Source organism: Physella acuta, unplaced genomic scaffold (genome assembly GCF_028476545.2).
Source record: "Physella acuta isolate Inbredline_101_S28 unplaced genomic scaffold, ASM2847654v3 ptg002188l, whole genome shotgun sequence".
Taxonomy (NCBI): Eukaryota; Metazoa; Mollusca; class Gastropoda; family Physidae; genus Physella; species Physella acuta.
The window spans coordinates 4,489-25,016 of record NW_026733689.1 but is presented as its reverse complement, the minus strand read 5'-3'; the positions used below and the strand labels follow the sequence as shown (position 1 = coordinate 25,016).

The 20,528-nt window shown below is 30.3% G+C and overlaps 1 protein-coding gene across 7 annotated transcripts; it reads right to left on the bottom strand.

Annotated features, from left to right (window-relative positions):
• Window positions 1-5,652: 5,652 nt before the first annotated feature.
• On the bottom strand, window positions 5,653-20,120 carry LOC131932500 (poly(rC)-binding protein 4; the record flags this gene model as incomplete). 7 transcript variants are annotated; one of them, XM_059289418.1, is given in 8 exon segments in its annotated part: window positions 5,653-7,207; window positions 13,621-13,740; window positions 14,353-14,524; window positions 15,220-15,258; window positions 16,215-16,292; window positions 17,926-18,025; window positions 18,171-18,230; window positions 19,992-20,120. In XM_059289418.1, coding segments are annotated over 8 exon segments (1,092 nt in total), but the record flags the coding sequence as incomplete, so codon positions are not given.
• Between the last annotated feature and the right edge of the window lie 408 nt (window positions 20,121-20,528).

The window sequence follows — 20,528 nt, the reverse complement described above, 5'->3', positions numbered from 1 at the left end:
TGCTTGCATTTTGAATTTTCTTAGACAGGTTATATTTGTCCGTAACATGACCCTGGTAACTTTATATAGGGGTGTCACTGTAAAAAGTGTAAATTAAGTAAATATCACCATCCAAAACGATGGAGCACAATTAGCATTTATATTTATTTTAAAATATAAGTTTCATTGGTAAATATTAAATCCAATTTTCTTTTAATTTCAAAACTTTTTTCTCCAGTGTTTTCCTTAACCTATTCATAAAAATATTTGTTCAACCCCCCCCCCTATTGTTGGGTCCATCAAAACATGTTTTGTAGCCTGATTATGAGTAAAAGTTTGTAAATTACTATCCACATCTATTTTCAATAAAAACCCATTAGATCACGAGTGCTAAACTTAACTTGATATTGTATTAATTAACCAGTGAACCCCAGAGTTGATTTCAAAAGACAAGGGATGGAGTGTTGAATGAAAATGTGTCAAGTGGATCAGGAACTGAGATAAACTAAAAGAAAAGGGATGGGTAGAGGGTTGAATGTGTCAAATGGATCAGGAACTGAGATTAACTAAAAGACAAGGGATGGGTAGAGGGTTGAATGTGTCAAATGGATCAGGAACTGAGATTAACTAAAAGACAAGGGATGGGTAGAGGGTTGAATGTGTCAAATGGATCAGGAACTGAGATAAACTAAAAGACACGGGATGGGTAGAGGGTTGAATGTGTGAAATGGATCAGGAACTGAGATAAACTAAAACAAGGGATGGGTAGAGGGTTGAATGTGTCAAATGGATCAGGAACTGAGATAAACTAAAAGACAAGGGATGGGTAGAGTGTTGAATGAAAATGTGTCAAATGGATCAGGAACTGAGATAAACTAAAAGACAAGGGATGGGTGGAGGGTTGAATGAATATGTGTCAAGTGGATCAGGAACTGAGAAAAACTAAAAGAAAAGGGATGGGTAGAGGGTTGAATGTGTCAAATGGATCAGGAACTGAGATAAACTAAAAGAAAAGGGGTGGGTAGAGGGTTGAATGTGTCAAATGGATCAGGAACTGAGATAAACTAAATATAAGACATGTCACATGTATACATAGTTTAATTTTTTTATCCACCCTTCAGATTTTTATGCAATCATTTTTCTAAGACATACATTCAAAATAAAATATACACACTCTCCACATTGTAGTAATAAAATCAATTGAAAAAAAATTGAAATAGAGTCTTTAATTATTTTTTTTTGTAATCGCCTGGTTAAAAATCAAGAAAATGAATATCTTTCAATTCAGAGTTAAAACAAAAATTTGTTAATTTAACAATGGGAAAATGATCAAAGTGAAAATATAGCAAAATACAGCATAATGTTAACCCTGTTGTGACGGGAGGAAAAGTACCCTCCTTATTTTATTTAATGTTGGCCAGATTTTTAGACCCTGTGTGAGAGTCAAAATAATTACATTGACACACAAGCCCAATTGACTGGAAGTCAAATGCTTGAAAGAGACTTTTTATTTTCCTTTTTCGTCATAAAAATCTAAAAATCATTATTACTATTAAAAAAATATTTTGTACAACAAAATTAAGCTTAGTTTTGTACTTGCTTCCCCTTCTCTAAGAAACTATCTGTAATAGACAACACTTGTGTCCTGCAATGGTTCAGTTCAATTTTGTTGGATAATTCAATGATAATAAATCAGAATGAAACAAGATTTAAAGTGGTAAATTTTAAATATTTCTTTGTTCACAACATTCATTTACACAAGCAATGAAATTGAAACAATAATTGCTTTGTTTTGTTTTTCAATAATTAAATATTTAACATTCATTTTCTTTATTTCATTGAAGTTAAAAACAAATTCAACAAAACAAATCACAATTTTTAAAAATCACACCATTTTATCAGCATTTGATAAATAATACATAAAATATATCAAGAGGTAAAACTGATAAACTGAGTGGCTGGGCAATGTGAGGGTGTGGGGTCAATGATACACTTAAAAATTTGAAAACAAAAAGATGGAAATCAATGTCTGTTTAGTAAGTCAGAAAAAAATTAAATCTAGAAACAAATAAAGGACATCTTGAACCCCTTTAATTTTGTGCTTTAAATTGCAGTATTAAAAAATAATGAACAATTCAGCATTCACAGTAAATATATATACATACAAATCTACTCATAAAATCTCTCTTTATGTAAAATGTTATTTCCAAATGCAAAAGATTTTAATTTGGAGATTACATTTATTTGACAAAAAGCATGATATTGCTGTGGTTATCAAAATATACTAGAGAAAATTAAGTTTCAAATACCTATATTGCCGTTATTGAAATTATACTCAATTTTATGGTAATTTCTTGTATAAGGCTGTGGTATGTCAAAGATAAACATAATTACAAAAAATATTGAGTAAAGCTATAGTAAAAGCTTAAGTTATAAAAGTATAACATTATTCTTTTAATTCCTAATTTATTACACATGTAAAAAGTAGTGCAAAAATAATGTGCCGATGCTTAAAATCTGACTGATGTGTTGGTGATATTCGCTGTCAGGTGTAACAGAATTTAGAATTAAGAAAATGAGTGGACATTCATGATTAAGTACAAAAAAAAAAGACATAGAAATAGAGAAGAAATAGTTGTACAGTACATAACAATAGATAAGTATGTGTGTACAGTACATATTAGTAGATAAGTATGTGAGGGTGTAAATAATTTAGATTTGCACTTTCGTAAAATAGTTTTCTTTAAAACTGTTATAACTTAGACGTCCATAGGAGAAGGAAAAATCACAACCTTGTTCTGAGAGAAAGACGTGTGCACAATGATTTATTCTTAACTCTGCACCTGGCTTATGGCTTTACAGTACACATTTAAAATAACTGAAAACACAAAAATGTATTTGTAAGTTGAACATTTAGAATTGCTTATTGAAGGAATCTATTATGCTAAAATAACTGAACACACAGTACATCACATATTGCATGCAGATGTCACTTGTTGAAGACATCAAGCCTCCCACTCAATAGGAATATTAAAAAAAAAATCACTTCCTCTCCCTGATAGTTGCAAATGGATCACCGTCTACTGTTTTAGGCAAGTCTAAGACAATATCACACATTCTCATTTTTCCAATAGATATCAAAATGGTAACAAACCATAACCTAAAGAGAGCATATAAGCATCAATATATTATAATGGATTCTCTCATTAATAGAACATATTTTTCATTAAACTGTAACACTACATATAAAACATAGAAGAAATATATTTATATAAATATAGATAGAAAATTTCTTTGTTAATATAGGAATTTAAATTCATGAAGAATATTTCTTTTTACACAATTTCAGAAACGATGGAAAAAAAAAATTCAAAGTTTTCAAAGAATGTTGTAGCTATATAATACACTTTGTTTATACAACCACTTCAGGCTTCTGTACTAAGAGTACAAAAATATATCTTTATTTTCAATTATTTTTTAAAACGATAAGCATAGCTAAGTCATTAAAGTGATTTCAGGTTTTATTTTTGCACTGCTAAATGATTTTGACACTACCTAAATTGTATTAAATTCACATAACTATTATAACTAAGCCTAAAATAGGAATCTTACATCAAATAACATTTTGGAAAACGTTTTTATTTTTCCAGTGGATATTATTTATGCAGTTATAATTTGGCATTATAGATTTAACTATTTGATTTACCATCAATGAGACATTAAATACACACTATTAAAATGCATTTCTTTATTATTGTTTTAAAATAAAAATTGGTAGCCTACATAAAGCCTAATCAGTTAAAAAAAACATCAAACTATTTACATTAAAAAAATACCAACTGTATGAAATTAAATTATTATGTGAAATTAAATATAGAATAAATCTGGTATTGTTTGGCATGAGAAATGTAAAGCAACACTACTTATACAAGATGCTACAAGAACAGATTCAACAAAACAAATAATTTGTGTTTGGCAAATTGTGAATACTTCTCATTTATTTATTTCGTTTAAAAAGTGGACTTCATTTAATAATAATCAGTCTTTTTATCCTTCATAACTCCATACCTGAAGATATTACATAGCGTTTAAAAAAAAATAGAAAATGAAATTGGTGGGGGTTTAATTTTTTGAGGTGAGTAGATTAAAGAACAATGTAAAAGAACTGATTCTGTCTGATGAATTAGAGTTATTGTGTTGCTAGATGCTGCTATAATTGCTCAACCTGTATGTATGCTTTATTATTATTGGATTCTTGGCATGTTTGGGATTGGTCTGCATGTATAACATACATGCTTAGGCTGAACACATACACTATTGCACAGATGCACATATTCAAATTTTCGCCCTCCAGACGATGTGTAAAAAAAAATGGTATGTAGGAGATTGAAAAAAAAAATTTCTGCATGATTCTTCTTTTAAATGAGTTGATAAGTTATTTACTGTAAAACTATATATTTTGACTACTGTAACTAAAAATAGCTGTAAAGTGCTTTGCCACCTACATGGTATAAACAGTAATTAAAGTTCAACACAACACATTAATACAATAAAAATGCTGTTAAATTGGACATATTAAGACTAGATAAATAAAATATCAAAGGAAATTGAATGACTTAGTTGAAACTGCAGTGCCAGTTTGCAGTGAAGTCACCATTTTTTTTGCTGCCTCCTTGTCTGTGCAGTATAACGCAGAGAAGGATGTACAAAAGGGCAAATATTTTCATGAATTCTAAAACAAATAAAACATCTTCCCACTATAATCTTGGTAAATTGTTTGTAAAAAAGAAATAATTTGAAACAGTTAAATTGCTTTCGCCAGTTAAGTCACAACCATAATGAAAACAGCAATGGCAAAATAGGCCAGGTTCTCATAGTTTTTGTTGCTTTATATTTGAAAAATTTAAAACCTGTATTTGGAGAGCACTGTAAAAAGTTGAATTTTATTATTTAACAAGTAAAAGATCTGGATTAATTATTAATACTTGCAATTTAATTACTATACATATGTCCACTGTAATATAATGCTTTTGAAAAGAAAACAAACAGAGGAAAAATAACAAATGAAATGGTGAGTATTGTATCATTAAATTATAACCACAGGAAAATTGGTATTAATTCAAATTCTACATTATAAAATAAGTACATGTAAATAAACCCATCAAACATTTCCAATTATGCCTCCAAGGACAATAACTATGTACATAAATATGATTCACACAAACTTTGTCAAGAGAAACAACTAATTTTACTTCTATTTACTAGGGATACTTTGCTACTATAATTGACTAAAAAGACACAAAATGCTAAAATGTTTATTGCTATTGTTCAGTAACAATAATTGTTTATTTAAAAATATACATTTCATTAAAATAAATAGATGAATGCATTATGATTGTTAAGGTAGGCCTATTAATATTTTTCATATATTTGGGCTATATCTATATATCTCCTTATCTTTATATGCACAAACCCACACACACACAGATATATCTATGTATATATATATATATATATATATATATATATATATATATATATATATATATATATATATATATATATATATATATATATATATATATATATATATATATATATATATAAATATATATGTATGTGTGTGTGTATGTATGCATGCATGTATGTACGTATTTATATAGCATAAAGTTTTAAAAAGCCAAAGGTGGTGTTTATATTTTAAAGTAATTTTTTGCATAGAAGCAAATTTTTTTGTATATAAATTGATTCCACTTATTGAAGTTTTATTTTGAGTAATAAATTTAAAATTTAAGTTAAAATATTTTAGAATAAGACAATTATTAACTTAATGACATGAATTCAGCTTTACTTGGGAACAAATTTAAAAATAGTTTTTTAACTAATCATTTTATGTCCAGATAAACATTGGTTAACTCTACATTTTATGATCACTGTAATAATGTCACAAAATAATAGCAAATGCACACAAAAGCATTGTGAATAGATTATTTTTCTATAGATATTTTACAAATAGTGAATAAAATATATATTTTCTATTATATATTACACTACCAATTAATACTGGGTGAGAACATTTTTTTTGTTTTTACAAATTTAATCATTAAGAAATTCTGGATGTGTATTTTTAAATATCAGTTCCTATTCTTGAACTTTTAATTAATACTGGATGAGATGAATTTTCTTTATTACTTTTTAGAACAATGACAGCTGATTCTAACATTTATCTAGAAAAGTATTTTTAATGAAGTTATTATTATTTATAATTGAATGTATGGTAATTTTACTCTGAAACGTGTAAGCAAAAAATAACCCTACAAATGCAAGTTACATAGACTTATTAGAGAAAAACCACACACAACAAATGCCTTATTTATTGCTGACTCTAAAGGGAAGCTTTTGACAAAACACAGTAAATAACTTATTAGATTAACAGGAATAGGTACACACTTTTGAGCTTTCTAATGAAACATAATTTTTGTGGTAAATTAATTTCTAAAACGCTTCTAAGGAAACCAAACAACAATTGTAAATAATTTAGGTATCCACAATACCAGTGGGACCCTGGTTTACATGGAATTTTAGACATTTAAAAATCAAAATTTACCGCTCCCAAATCTCAGAGTCATGCTACAGTCTGGTCATATATACATTGGTGATTTTTAACTTTTTTTTCAGTATATTAATTGCTTTTTAATTTAATTTCTGCTAGTTTAAAAAAATGTAACCATTTAAAACAACCCATTGTGCATGAATCTGGAATTTTGGAGAGCAGATAACAAATGAAATGGGTTTAAAACAAAATAGAACATACATTTATGAACATGGGTATAGTCAGTATGGGGAGAACTTTGGCCGTTCCGCTGCCTTGAATGCTGACGTAGCTGTGAGTCCCACCCTCATTTTGGTTTGCAGCGGTTTCCCACCTGCCATTGCTGAAGGTGCGGATAGCGAGCAAGCAATCGCGATGGATGATGGAGGTCCCTGGGCACCAAGAGATGCGGGGTCGACCAGCTGACCCATGCCATTCAGGCCGGCCATGCCATTCAGGCCGGCCATGCCATTCAGGCCGGCCATGCCATTCAGGCCCAGCATACCTGGTGGTGGTAGCGATTTGACAACAGTCATGGCCATGGGGTGGGGGGGCAATGGAGGCAGGGGGCCAGCCACAGACGACACAGGGGGCAAGGAGGCAGGGTCAAGGGTCAAGGTCTTATGCAATTCCATGCTGAGGATGAGAAAAAAAAGAAAAAAAGGGGGGAATATTAGGCATACTGAGTAAAACAGACACACAGTGATATGGGTATGTAAGAAAATAAGGGTGGACAGAAATATAGATGAGCAAACTAAAGAAACAAGTGATGAATGAAATGGATGTGAAGGAAAGCTAGATATTATGAAGACAACAAAAGCAATTTAAATGTTGAAAATTTATTACAGCTAAAATTTGACCTCATCCCTGATAAAGAGTTCAGTTGAAAAAAACCCAAAATCAGCACTTATTTAAACAAATCAATTAAAACATTTTTTTCTTGCTCATTGTAGCTTAGAGAACCTATATTTTTCTCCAAATTGGAAATTTTAAAATTTTGCAATAAATTCTAAAGTATTTGACCTGATAAAATGAAAGACAGATAACAGCAGAGGTGTGAGAGTGAAAAAAATATTAAAAAGGTCCCATCAACCAAAGACAGATCATGCTGCGTTAATATTTATATGGGACAGTAAAATGGGGCTTCAAGCTGTCACAGGGGATTGCTCTTTCAGTCCTCCCCCCCCCCCTTTACACGAGAAACAATAACCTAAAGAGAGTTTGGACATAGGGCTAAACTTATTGCCATACTTTTAAGTTTTAAATTTCCTGTACGTTTTGATATTTTGCTTTAAATATATTTTTGAAACTTGGTCTTTATTTGTAAACATAAAGTAAAGATATTTTTCTTGCTATAGTTTTTAAATTATACAACGTTTCTTTGCCACATATAAATACTTTTAAAACTGTATGTTAGTGTATTTGAATTTGAACTGACATGTTGTTTGTTATTTGCTATAAAAACGAGTGTGTGTTAAATACAACAAAATGAAAATGAGACTGAATTAGAATTAAGACATTGTGATTGCACAAACATTGTTTAGTAACTATTTAAACATTTCTTTTATAAAGTGAAGTCACAAATATTAAGTTACAAAACACAGTGACTTATCAAAAAATCTACAACATTATAAGGAGGGATAATGGGGTTTACAAAATCTACCAGACAGACTGTCAAGGTGGGGGTAAGCGAAGAGAAGAGACAGAATAATGATGATGGTAAAATGCCATTACATGCAGTGTAAGTGTGTAATCTAAACAAAAGGGGAGATTATTAGTGGTGATCATAAGGGGGTTTAAGCTCTGAAGAAATGTTGTTTATTTTTTTTTTACACACAAGTTTCAAAGAAATATAAAGCATTACAACAGCTACAAAAGGCGGCCAGTTTAACAAGGGAAGCATAACCGAGTGGAGAGATTCAACACCAAAAGCGGTGCAAGAGTTTGGTTGGGAGGAACAATAAGTTAGGGAGGCGACCCCCTACCATACCCACCCCATGTTCAAAGAAGGGCATTCATCCTATTTGGACACCAAATTTGTTTTTCTCCTAAAAAGAGAAATCTCAGCACAAAATAATTAAAAAAATTATCAAAACAATTCATGAAGGTCAAATGAGGTTGCATAAAAGTGCTTGGTGTAAACACACAAGTGATACTGTCTTTGGTTGAATAGAATAGATAGTAAACAAAATATGCTACAAGCTTTTAGAATCACTTCTGTCGTTGTACAATCTCAGACCATCCAATTTCTTAGTGAGAGACCAATGATATTTGGCTAAAAATAATATAGAGTATAGAATATATAAACATTGACAGAGTTCAACTGAGTGTGTTGACGCAGATTATGAGATCATTATAAATTATGTCTGTGTATACTGTATATATATATATATATATATATATATATATATATATATATATATATATATATATATATATATATATATATATATATATATATGCAATTTTAATTATATGTATCCATGTAATTGTAAATATATATATATTTATAAATAGATAATATATGTTGCTGAAACAAAAAAACAATAAATATATTGTGTTATGAGAAAATATTACATGTTTTGCAACCATAAACAAATAAGAAAATTACAATTGTTTATCATGCAACAGTTCTACAAACTCTCCATTGATTAAAAATGAAGCAAGTCTGAAAGATAACAAATTTACGTACAAAGTAGTTTTCAAACTTAACAGAACGTAACACAAAATAAGATGATACTGATATATGAAAAGGTAGAGTGTTTAAAACTATGAAAAATGATGTCTTGGAGTATAAATATGCTGACAATTTTTTTTCTTAATATAAATCCAGAATTACAAGATAAACTTTGAAAAAAAATGCTTTCAATTTTTTGAAATAAATTAAATGAGATATAAAGATCAAGTTTTTTTTTAGAAAAATTTAAATATTAATTCAGTCAAATTTTATGCTTAAAAAATATAACTATAGATTAAATAATATTGATATAAAATGAATGTAAGACAATTGGATGTTTAAACTTCTTGAGATATTATATACTGAGTTTAACAGCAACACGTTTGACATAACACAGCTGTGCATGCCAACATCAATAAATAGTGTAAAATTAAATAAGTGATGCTTTCATCTTTTTTTGTACTGCTAGTACTATTTTTGTACTGCTAGTACTATTTTTGTACTGCTAGTACTGTTTTGTAGCATCAGAGCAGAAGAAAAGCATCAGATCATCTTTCAAAGCGTTTAAAAAAAAATTATATAAATAAATGAATACACATACTTGTGCTGAATCAAAATAAATGTAACAATAAGACAAGTATTGTTCACAACCATGATGTATTGACATGGAATAAAACACTCAAGACAATAAAGGGTTAATGTCTGTTGTGTTGATATGTGACAGCAACACGTCTTTGTGTTTTGGTTTTAATTTATCTGGTGTAGAGTATAAACCACAGTTTGGAGCATCTCTTGTTAAATATTCAAAAACCTGACTTGTGATAGGGCAGGCCATAGTCTTTGATTTGTGTTGTATGGATATTTTGTTTTCTTCTAAGAGAAATTTAAGCATGCGATCAAACACTAGGAAAGACAACTGTACCTTAACCAGAGCCTGTTGCAGCGTTAATTGCCGCAGAGAAGAAAGAGAGTAATAGAACATGAAAACATTTTGAATTTTATAAGAATGCAAATATCTTTGTCTGCAACATAACAAGCACTACCACACTAACAGGTTTTTTAAAAAGTAATGAAAAGTCATTTCCAAGACAATTCATCTTTAGATTTCCTTATTTGCTATTAAATATTTTTTTCACTAGCTGAAAAAAAAATTCCAATATAATTTTCATATACACTTTGCACTAAGAAATGACTCAATTACTTTGTTTAAGATGTTGAGAAGCCAGTTTCTGTTCACTTTCATAAAACAAAATCCATTTTCTTTAAAAATAATTTGACTGATAAAACAAAGACAAAATCAAATAAGCTTTATATTCATTTAAAAAAAAGACTAAACATTTTGAGATGGCTACTTATTTCTATATGTTTTGCCTAATGCCTAGTTGCTAAAGTTAGTAGAAACAAACTTTTTAAAAAAAATAAGAAAGTCTAATACAACTGTTTTTTCACTTTTATTATTAAAATTTCAAATCTTTCAATGCAACAATACCGGTATTTGAAAAAAAAAAACACAAACAAAATAAAAATAATAAATCAAACAAATTCGCCATGCACTTCAATAAAAATAAAATCACTGCAGATGTTGTAAAAAAAGTTTTCCTGCAAAACACCCAACTCATATTGCTTTGTCTGTGTATTTTGTAGCTTTTACTTTGTAGCTTATGTTCTTCTGTTACATTTTAAAAAGTTCTAAATTAGGTTTTGTGCTTTTCAGATCAAGTCTAATACTATGGAAGATGTTTTGCAGGCAAAACTGTTGATTTTTACTTAATTTATATATCTTATCTTTAAATAAACACTGCATAAATATATAGTATAATAATAATTACATTATAGACATGTATTATATCTGTAATAATAATTGTTAATTAAAACAAACTAAACATATCATGACATTCATAATTTTAGTCCATTTAAATAAAATTTGACCAGTGTTAAAAAAATTATAAAGATTGCCAGATTTTTATCTTGTGAAATCATGTCTTAGAGTTTTGGAAGTTTGGGAAGGGTGGGTATGTGGACTTAACGTTTGTGATTCTAAGGAAAAGGGGGGGGGGATTGGTTCATTTTTAAAATTCAACCATAGGATAGATTACATCCAGGTAGATAAAGAAATGCACAACAGTTTTGTAGGGAGTGTACTAGTTAACTCCAAATTTCTACATCTCACACTTGTGTCTCTTGTGGTTTAGCTAGTCTTTGCTTCAAATCTGTTCTATGTGGTGGAAACTAGTTTTATGTTTTACTGATATTCATAAGCAAAAGATATAAATTTCATGCACTGTTTTTTATACTGCTTACACAATTGCATTAATTTGTTTTTTAAATATATTTTCATACCCATTAAAAAATATTTTTTTTCTTATTACATCATTAATGAAATTTGATAACACTAATTACACCAGAATATTATTTTATATTGCTAAAGTATATTTTAGATTACATTAGGGGGACTTTTTATGATTCAATGCTTTTTTATGCCTTGTGATTATTTGCAACAGATAAGAAATTCTAGTTAAATTTTTAAAACAGCGCACGTTGTGCTGTGTAAATTAAAAACTCAGATTTATTTATGATTAAAAAACACAACTTTTTATTCAAATGAAATGTCACTGCAATTTTTCTTTTAACTAAAGGAAACAAACATAATCACTGATTGAAAGAACATACTGATGAAAATTGTGTAATTAAAACTGCTTTAAAATATATCTTGAAATCAAATTGTATGCAGTAAAGCAATAACTGGGGACATGGCATACTTTAAAATAACTAAGGGAAATTTATTTTTCAAAGGGGCCTCAATCCATGCACATATAATTATTTCATGTGTCACTTTAAAATGTCATTTGATTTTTGGAATGTAAAATAAGATTAATTATATTCAAATATTGTATATATAAATATGAATAAAGCAACAATTATTAATTGAAAAAAGAACTGAAGTAATTTGTGTGTGTTTCATTTCTCTTCTCTTCTACATGCAGTAAAGCTAAAGTAAGTTTTTAGGGGTTATATGTGTAGTTCACATATATGAAAATCACCTAATGGCTTACATGTGTTTAGCACACTAAGAAGACACAAACATAGGAAAAAATGAAATACACAAGATAAAAATCTGGCAAAGACCTATCACAATATGGCAGCATTGATTTACGGAAGATTAGAAAAAATATTTACAGTTATATACATACACTTAAAAGTGGTTAAATAATGATTTTATTTATGTATGATCCTAAGATCCACAAGTAAAAGAAATTTTAAAGAAATCTAATTTCTTAAAAAAAAAACAACTACTGAAATATTTGTGTGTAAAACTAAATATTAATAGTAAAACTAAATCCTAAAAAGTAAAATAGATTATGAAGATAAAATGCAAACAACATTTCATTTTGGAAGACGTTAAAATGAATTCTGATAATAAATATATCATTTGATATTATAAAATAGGCTCTAGAAAGATCTTTTTTAAAATTGTTTTGAGAGATCAGAAGTTGAATTGAAAAGCAAACTTTGAATTAATTTAATTATTTAACTAAGCAACATATTGATTAATTGAGCATCTGATAGATATGTTCCATCTTTAAGATTAAATCACAGATGTATTTTGGTATATATATATATATATATATATATATATATATATATATATATATATATATATATATATATATATATATATATATATATATATACTGAAAAAAAACTAATACTGATATGTGAAATAAAATAGAAAAATAATTCCAATTGAAAACAGATAAATTAAGATTAATATGATTAAATGCACAAGACTAAGTCAAAACTAAAAATCTATTGCACATTAAATGGAATTGTAAAATATTAGTGACTTTTGTATAGATGCCTTTTGTATGATCTATATATGTATTTGGCAGTTGCAAATTCATTTCAGAGTTAATATTCTTCAATATATAATTAAGCAAAAAATATTTATTTATATATTTGTAAAAAAATATTCACACTAAGTAAAATTTGTTTAATATCTCTTCAAAATAAATCTCAGTTAAGTATACTAGAACTCCTATTTATCGCTTGAGTTAGTATTTGATTGCAACAAGCTAATGACATGAGCACAAAAGCTGCAAGTTTAATCTAACAGGCTGTTGAGTATATCCTAGAGTTGCTGATTGCCAGCTTGTATTGATTTAAATGGCTTCAGGTGACCAGATTTTTTATAGTTTTTTTCTTGTTTGATTGCTCTTGTCTGAAGTCACTCTAGGATTGGTGCTGTACAGTGCTGCTGTGCACGGCTAAAGCACAGTGCTTGTGGTGTGCATTGAAAAACTGTACAGCACATTGCTGTGCCATGATTCACCTGTACTGAATAGGATAAATGAAGCAAGATTGTTGTACCAACCTAGTACTGATCAGGTACTGCGCAAGTCCAATACATTCTGGGGATCCTGTGATGGTCACTTTACGGTCAGAAGATCCATCTTCTGCGTTTGAGATCTTAATATTTGCACCAGAAACTTGTCTGAAAGAGTTCAAGGAGATAATTAATTTTGTATGGTCAATTAATTAACTAAAACATTTTATATCCAAATAATTAAATGTACCAACCCTCATAAGCTGTTCTTAATCGTTAACAAAAACTTCAATCGTTAACAAAAACTTAAATTTTTGTTTAATGAAAGGTTATCAGTGCATAAATTGGATTATTTTATTTGCTTCCAGTGAATCAAAGAGCTAATGTCTAATAAAATTGAACAAAGACCAATAAATCTGTGATGTATATGCATTGAATTTCATCTTTCCAGAAGAGATGCCCTCCAACATAATTAACAACTTGTTATAAGCCATTGATTCCAATTATAGCCTGTTTTTCTTTTTGGATTTGCTTCCATAGTCTTTGTTCAACCAAGAACAAACTACAAGGCAGCAGTTGTTTGATCTTGGAGTTGTCTCTCCTAGAAAAGTTGCTGTCCCCAGCTGTGGAGCCCCATCTGCCCGAGGGTTCGAACTCAAGACTTTTCAGTTTAGCAGCCATGAGCTTTACCTACTCAACCACGCCGACCCCTATGAGTTGAATTATGAGTGGCATATTTGGATGGAGTGTGAGAAACACGTGATAGAAAAAAATTTGTACCTGATCTCATTGATCTTCTGCCCACCCCTACCAATGATACAGCCAATCAAATCATTTGGGATGTTCATTTCCTGGGCCTGCTGGCTGATGCTGGGCAGGGGTTGTGGCTGGCCTGGATTACCTGCCCTTGGGGTGTACTGAAGGCTGGGACCTAGACCTGAAAAATAAACTTCTGTTTTGTGCAGGCCCCTAAGGACTAAGTTGCCAAAGTGTAACAAACTCTTACCATTTCAAAAAAATTTAAATTAAAAAACTTAAATATTACAAAAGGAAAAGCTTTTGATTTATCTTTAAAACTTGCTCAGTAAAAGTATCCAGTTGTTAAAGTTGTAAATCAAATTTAAAAATTAAATTTAAAATTCATATATATTTTTATGTAAAAACAATTTAGCTAAAATATATAAGTATTGGCGTGTAAACCAAGGCTTCAAGCAACATCTAATTTTAGTTTCTTACAGAGAGAGAGGACAACAACCAAGTGTTTGCAAACTAACAGAGAGAGGGAAAAATAATAGATGATTCACTTGACTTAGTTATACCAAACTTTTATTTCACAACTGTAAATTGATATATTTTAATAAAATTCTTCTAGTTTTATGGAAAGCTTTTGTCATTTTAAAATCAATTTTTGTTTTTACAAACTTACCATTACTAGTAAGCTTTGTATACAGCATTACATTTTCTAGTTTAATAAAGCATAAATTCTTTTACAAAATTAATGAAAAACATTTTAGAACTTTATCAATTCAGTATGGTATACTAAGTTCCAGTGATTTAGATAGGATATAAATAATTTAAAAAAATAATGCGTAAAAATAACAGGAAACTCCCATTATCCTGTACCCATAAACTAAAATGAGCACATACCGAAAAAATCTGTTGACTTGGATGGGTTAGGTACCATTACTAGAAATAATCCAAAACAAAAACATGCAAGTATTGTTTCTAAAATGGTATGAATTGTTGAGAAAATTAAAATAATTACACACTAGATTGGAAACTAGAAAAGAAAAAAAAGTCACCAAAATTATAAAGGTTTGAAAAGTTTTGTGTTATATCAGTTAACTTTAAATTTTAAATATTTCTTTTACAGTGTCAGGTAGCGGTTGAAACAGTTGCTTTATAGAATTATTAAAATAAATGCACACTAACATAGAAAGCAGTCTAAATTTAAGGCAAACAAAAAAAAATTGTGTTGTTGAAAATTTATTAAAGAAGGATGGATTAATTTTGTGTAGATAGAGATTGAGAGAAGCATATGTTTGAGAAAACAGTTGGGGATGATTAATGGATTAGCTGATAAATAAGTGTTTCTTTGCATCAGACAGATTAAGTTTAAAGGGAGGTCAATGCAGAAATGGTTAAGTAAAAACAGCTCACAACAAGGTTAAAATTGTACCTGGGCCACTTTCAGAAACATATGGGGGAGATAACTGGCATATTTTTTTTCAAATTATTAATAGTTCAACATTCCAAAACACAAGGCATCATGCATGATGATAAAAACAGAAAAAAATAAACATTTTTTAAAAATTTAAAATTAAATAAAATACATTCAGATGCATTTCTGTTTTAGAAAAAAAAAGAATTTTTTTACGAAAATGAGTTTTGGACTGTAAATAAAAAATATGCAGCCAGTGTTTGAAAGAATATCACACATTGGTTATCAACTAATGAGCATTTCTTTACACTTCATTGTCAAACTAATAGTTTTAAAAAGCAGTTTTAAAAAAAAGTGGAGGGTAAATATTTCTAACAACTCCCGACAACCAAGTTTTGGAAACGCGAAATAATTTCTAAAAGTGGCCCGCAGCACTAGTTTCCATCACCAACAATTTGAAGTGGGCGAAAATTCTTCTTACTTAGGCAAGGTGGTGGTGGTTGTGGTGGTGGGGGCAGTGGACCGGGCCACAAATGTGGAAGGGCCGCGGGGCCTAGACCTACAGAAAACAAACAAACAAACGTACACACCAGTTAGTGCTTAGTCCACTCTATGAAAGTTAAAAAAAAAATTTTTATAAAAGAAAAAAAAACAACAGCAATGAAACATGATTGACATAAACAAATTGTAGCATAAAATATTTTTTTAAGAAAAAAAAAGTTTTAATTTCATAATGTAAGTCCCACCATAAACAGCGTATAACAGAAATGGTTGCATTAATTTACACAATTACTTAAGCAGGTATAATACTTCAGACTTACCTCAGCAACCAGTAAACTAACCCCCCTCCCCGATATCATTAATAAATTCATCAAATCCAACTGAAATATGCTCTAAAGAAAGTATGCACATTGATCTGTTCTTTACAAGGAAAACTATTCTTTCTTTTAAAATGCACAGATAATTAATCTTTTTGGCTGAAATAATACATGTTCACAGTTGTTTTAAGAGAGAACAAATGCTGCCAATAGAAACTTTTCTATTTTAAACTGACATCATGACATTGACATCATGACATTGACATCATGACATTGACATCATGACATTGACATCATGACATTGACATCGCCATAAAAAGTAACTTGATGAGTGTTAACATTACAATGGGGATGTGAAAGTTTGTTTAGAAGTTTATTGGTTTATGTTATTTTATGCCGAAGACGGCTTTTTAGAAACCAAATTGAAAAAAAAATTTTTTTCACTTTTAAAAAAATCTGGTATTAATAAGCTAATCAGTTAAACAGTAGAACACATTTTTTTTCCTCAATCTTAATGCCATTTAATTTAGCTAAAAGTGTTTTTGTGTGGGACATTTTGGTTCTGAGAGTTAAGGCATCTTAGATAATATAAATTCTATTTCAGCTGGTGGATGAAGCTAAAATTAGAAATAACATCTGCATAATTTCTTTTTTAGTAAATGTTTTAAAGGGTTGACAAATCTCCAAAAGTAATTAGTTGTGTGCTGAATATTCTATAAACATGGACGGAAACAGCTGTAGCAGTTTAAAATACTATAATATAAAAATGTTAAAACAACAACAAAGTCATTCAGTTGAGGGAACAAAAAACTAGAGGGCAGTAACAGTCAGACTTGACCCTTGATGAGGCCTGTGAGAAAAGGAATACAATACCATAACACTATTGGAAATAAAGAGGCATGCCAAATCTGGACTCTGCTCATCACAGAGGATGCAAGAAAAAAAGACAGGGGCAGAAAAAGAGCCTTTAAATATTATATCGAGAAAGACTGAAATTGAAAGCCAGAAATTATAAACAGAATCCAGCCTGGGTTAGCAAACCAAACAAGACTAAATGGCTCTCATCCAACTTCTGGGGCTTACTTTCAATTTGATTGATTGTGTGTTAGTGAACCAGGAGTTATAGTGTAGACATTGCAATATTTGTATTTGAAATCCTTTGAAAATTTAGATAAAACTACAACTTCTAACAGTTTCAGTAAAAAAAACTTTTTGTCTGGCCAACATGGCGTATGTCGTTTTATTATAGTGTATTTGTTAAGCAAGTTTGGAGCCCAGAAATCAGAGAAGACACACTGGATTAATCTGGTTAGATCAAGTTCTAAACTTGTCCAGCGACAAGATCCACGGATACAAGCGGTGACATTGTCTTACCATTGACTGGCACCAGACTTCCAGGCATCACAGGCTGACCAGAAGGTACCATGGGTATGGCGTGCGCCATCTGCACAGGGTGGTGAAATCCTTTTGGAAGCTGTTCAAAAATAAAACAAAACCCATTTTGTTTTTAACCTTTTATAAACAAAGTAGGGAAAAAAATATTTAAAAATACTTCGTTAAATCTAGCGTGTAATTTTTCTGCAAAAAACAGCTGTAACAAACAACACAATCAAACAAACCATGTGTCCTGGAAACTGTCCATCGGTCATTGGTTGACTCCAGGAATAGGTAAACCTTGGCTAGAATTAGGAAAGAAAATTCAATTGGCAACATTCAAAAAGCCATGTGCCAACACATTCTGGGGAGCTATTAATAGCTGGCCAGACGCAACCAATCACAGAGGCACATTACACTTATGCCCGATATTGTGTTTTTGAAGTTTTTCACTTAAAAAAATAGTTCATTTCTAGCATTAATAGAATAATTACCATGCATTGATTTAATAAAAACAGATGGAAATTATGAAGACAATAAAAACTCTAGTACAGGGGTCTCCAAACTACGGCCCGCGGGCCGGATGCGGCCCGCTAGGTCCTCTCATCCGGCCCGCGGAGATCTTTTTGTCCACGGAAAAAAATGTCTGTTAGAGGTGGCTGAGGAACTTTGCCCAGAAAATTCAAAACAATTTGAAAATGTAGCTTTGGGTAGCTTTGTAGCTTTGCCCACCGTGTTGCAGACATTGGTGAAAACATCGTGACTCAAATAGCGGAAAATGCAAGCACGTTTCACTAATTTTTAATTGCAATGGATGAATCGCCTGACAGCTGTTCCATCTCTCAACTGTTGGTGTTCATTAAAGGTATGGATGAAGACATGAACATAACACAATAGCTGGCTTCCCTACATAATATGTATGGCACTGTTACCGGAGAGGATATATTCAATGAGTTAAAAAACATTTGCTGATTATAACTTGGACTGGACTAACCTCAGTTAATTGATGGGGAAAAGTACATTAGTGGCATAAAGAAAGTCTTGGTTGGACAAGAGAATAATTTGAGAGCAAACTTGGACCTCGAATGTGTTTCTTTCAGATTTTTTTCTCTTGGGGGGGGGGGTACTTGAATTTTGTATATATTTCTATATACATTATATTTTATTTGGGGGGTGGGGGGCGGGCTCCATAACACCGAAGATATGCCTTGAAGAAACTCTGGCCCCCGAAGTAATATTTGATAGTCAATGCGGCCCTCGGTCTGAAAAGTTTGGAGACCCCTGCCTCTAGTACAAGTGACATGTACAAAAATTGTGTAGGAAACAAAAACTAAATATGACAAATAAAATGATTGTAAACCTGATGAATACATTTACTACAGCCTATAGCATGTAAATAAAATGATTACAGAAAAATTAATGGTTATATATGACAGATAAAAGATAAATGATTTTTTTGTCTGGCAAATAAAATGATTTCATGGCATACAAATACAATGATTGTATATCTGAGAAATACAATGATTGTATATTTGAGAAATACAATGATTGTATTTCTGAGAAATACAATGATTATATGACTGACAAATACAATGATTCTATATATAAGAAATACAATGATTGTATGGTGTCAGATAAATACAATGATTGTGTTGTAAAAAATGATTGTAGTGTAAATCTGGGACCAGATTGTTTAATCTTGAGCTTGTGATTTTATGTAATTTAAAAAAAAAATTATTACAATTTTATTACAAAATAAATACTAATTGCTGTTGTTTAAAAAAAAAATTTGTTAGAAACAATAAAGATTCTAAATTTTTTAAAAAATTGAATGTTTGTCTTTATTCTTTATTTTGATATCTTTCTTTTATATATTTTTATGGCTAAGAGAAAAAAGGTTATCTAAATAATTATTATGAAAAGTTTTTTTTCATTCATATTTACTTTGAAATTCTGAGAATAAAATGAACCCCGTTAAAAGGAAAAAGGTTTAGAATGTAAATTTGGTTCAATAAATGTGTGATTTATTTCTGGTCCCAGATTTGGCACACCGAGGTCATACTGACCATGCAAACCTCCTGTCCCGGGAGTGAGGGGATGGTAGCTGGCACTGTGAATCCTTGACTTCCTGAGATGTAGACAGGGGAGAGTAATGGTTTGGGTCTGTACGGTAGGTTAGCTCCCTTGGGTGGGGACTGAAAAAAATAAAAATTTATCATAATCAATTAAAAAGGTATTGTAGAAAATCGATTTTTATTTTATTTTAGCATTAGCAAAAAAAAATGAATTGAAAGTAGGCTTAGAGATGTGTTATGAGATGGATCAATAGATAAATAAGTGGATAATTAAGAATACAAGTGGAAAGTTTAAAAAATTAAATAAATAAATAAATAAGCACACAATCGATTTCATTGTCAAACAGTAACAGTCAGGAAGCCATTGAACGGATATTGTTGGCGACACCCCTTCTCCACCTGAGTTTCTTCCACGCATCTCTACTTTTACCAGTGTCTTCCTTCTTCCCCCCCCCCCCCTCCGAGGAAAAAGGCTGGAAGAAACACTCTTCTCCACCCTCCCTAAAATATCACCACTCGCACTAAAAA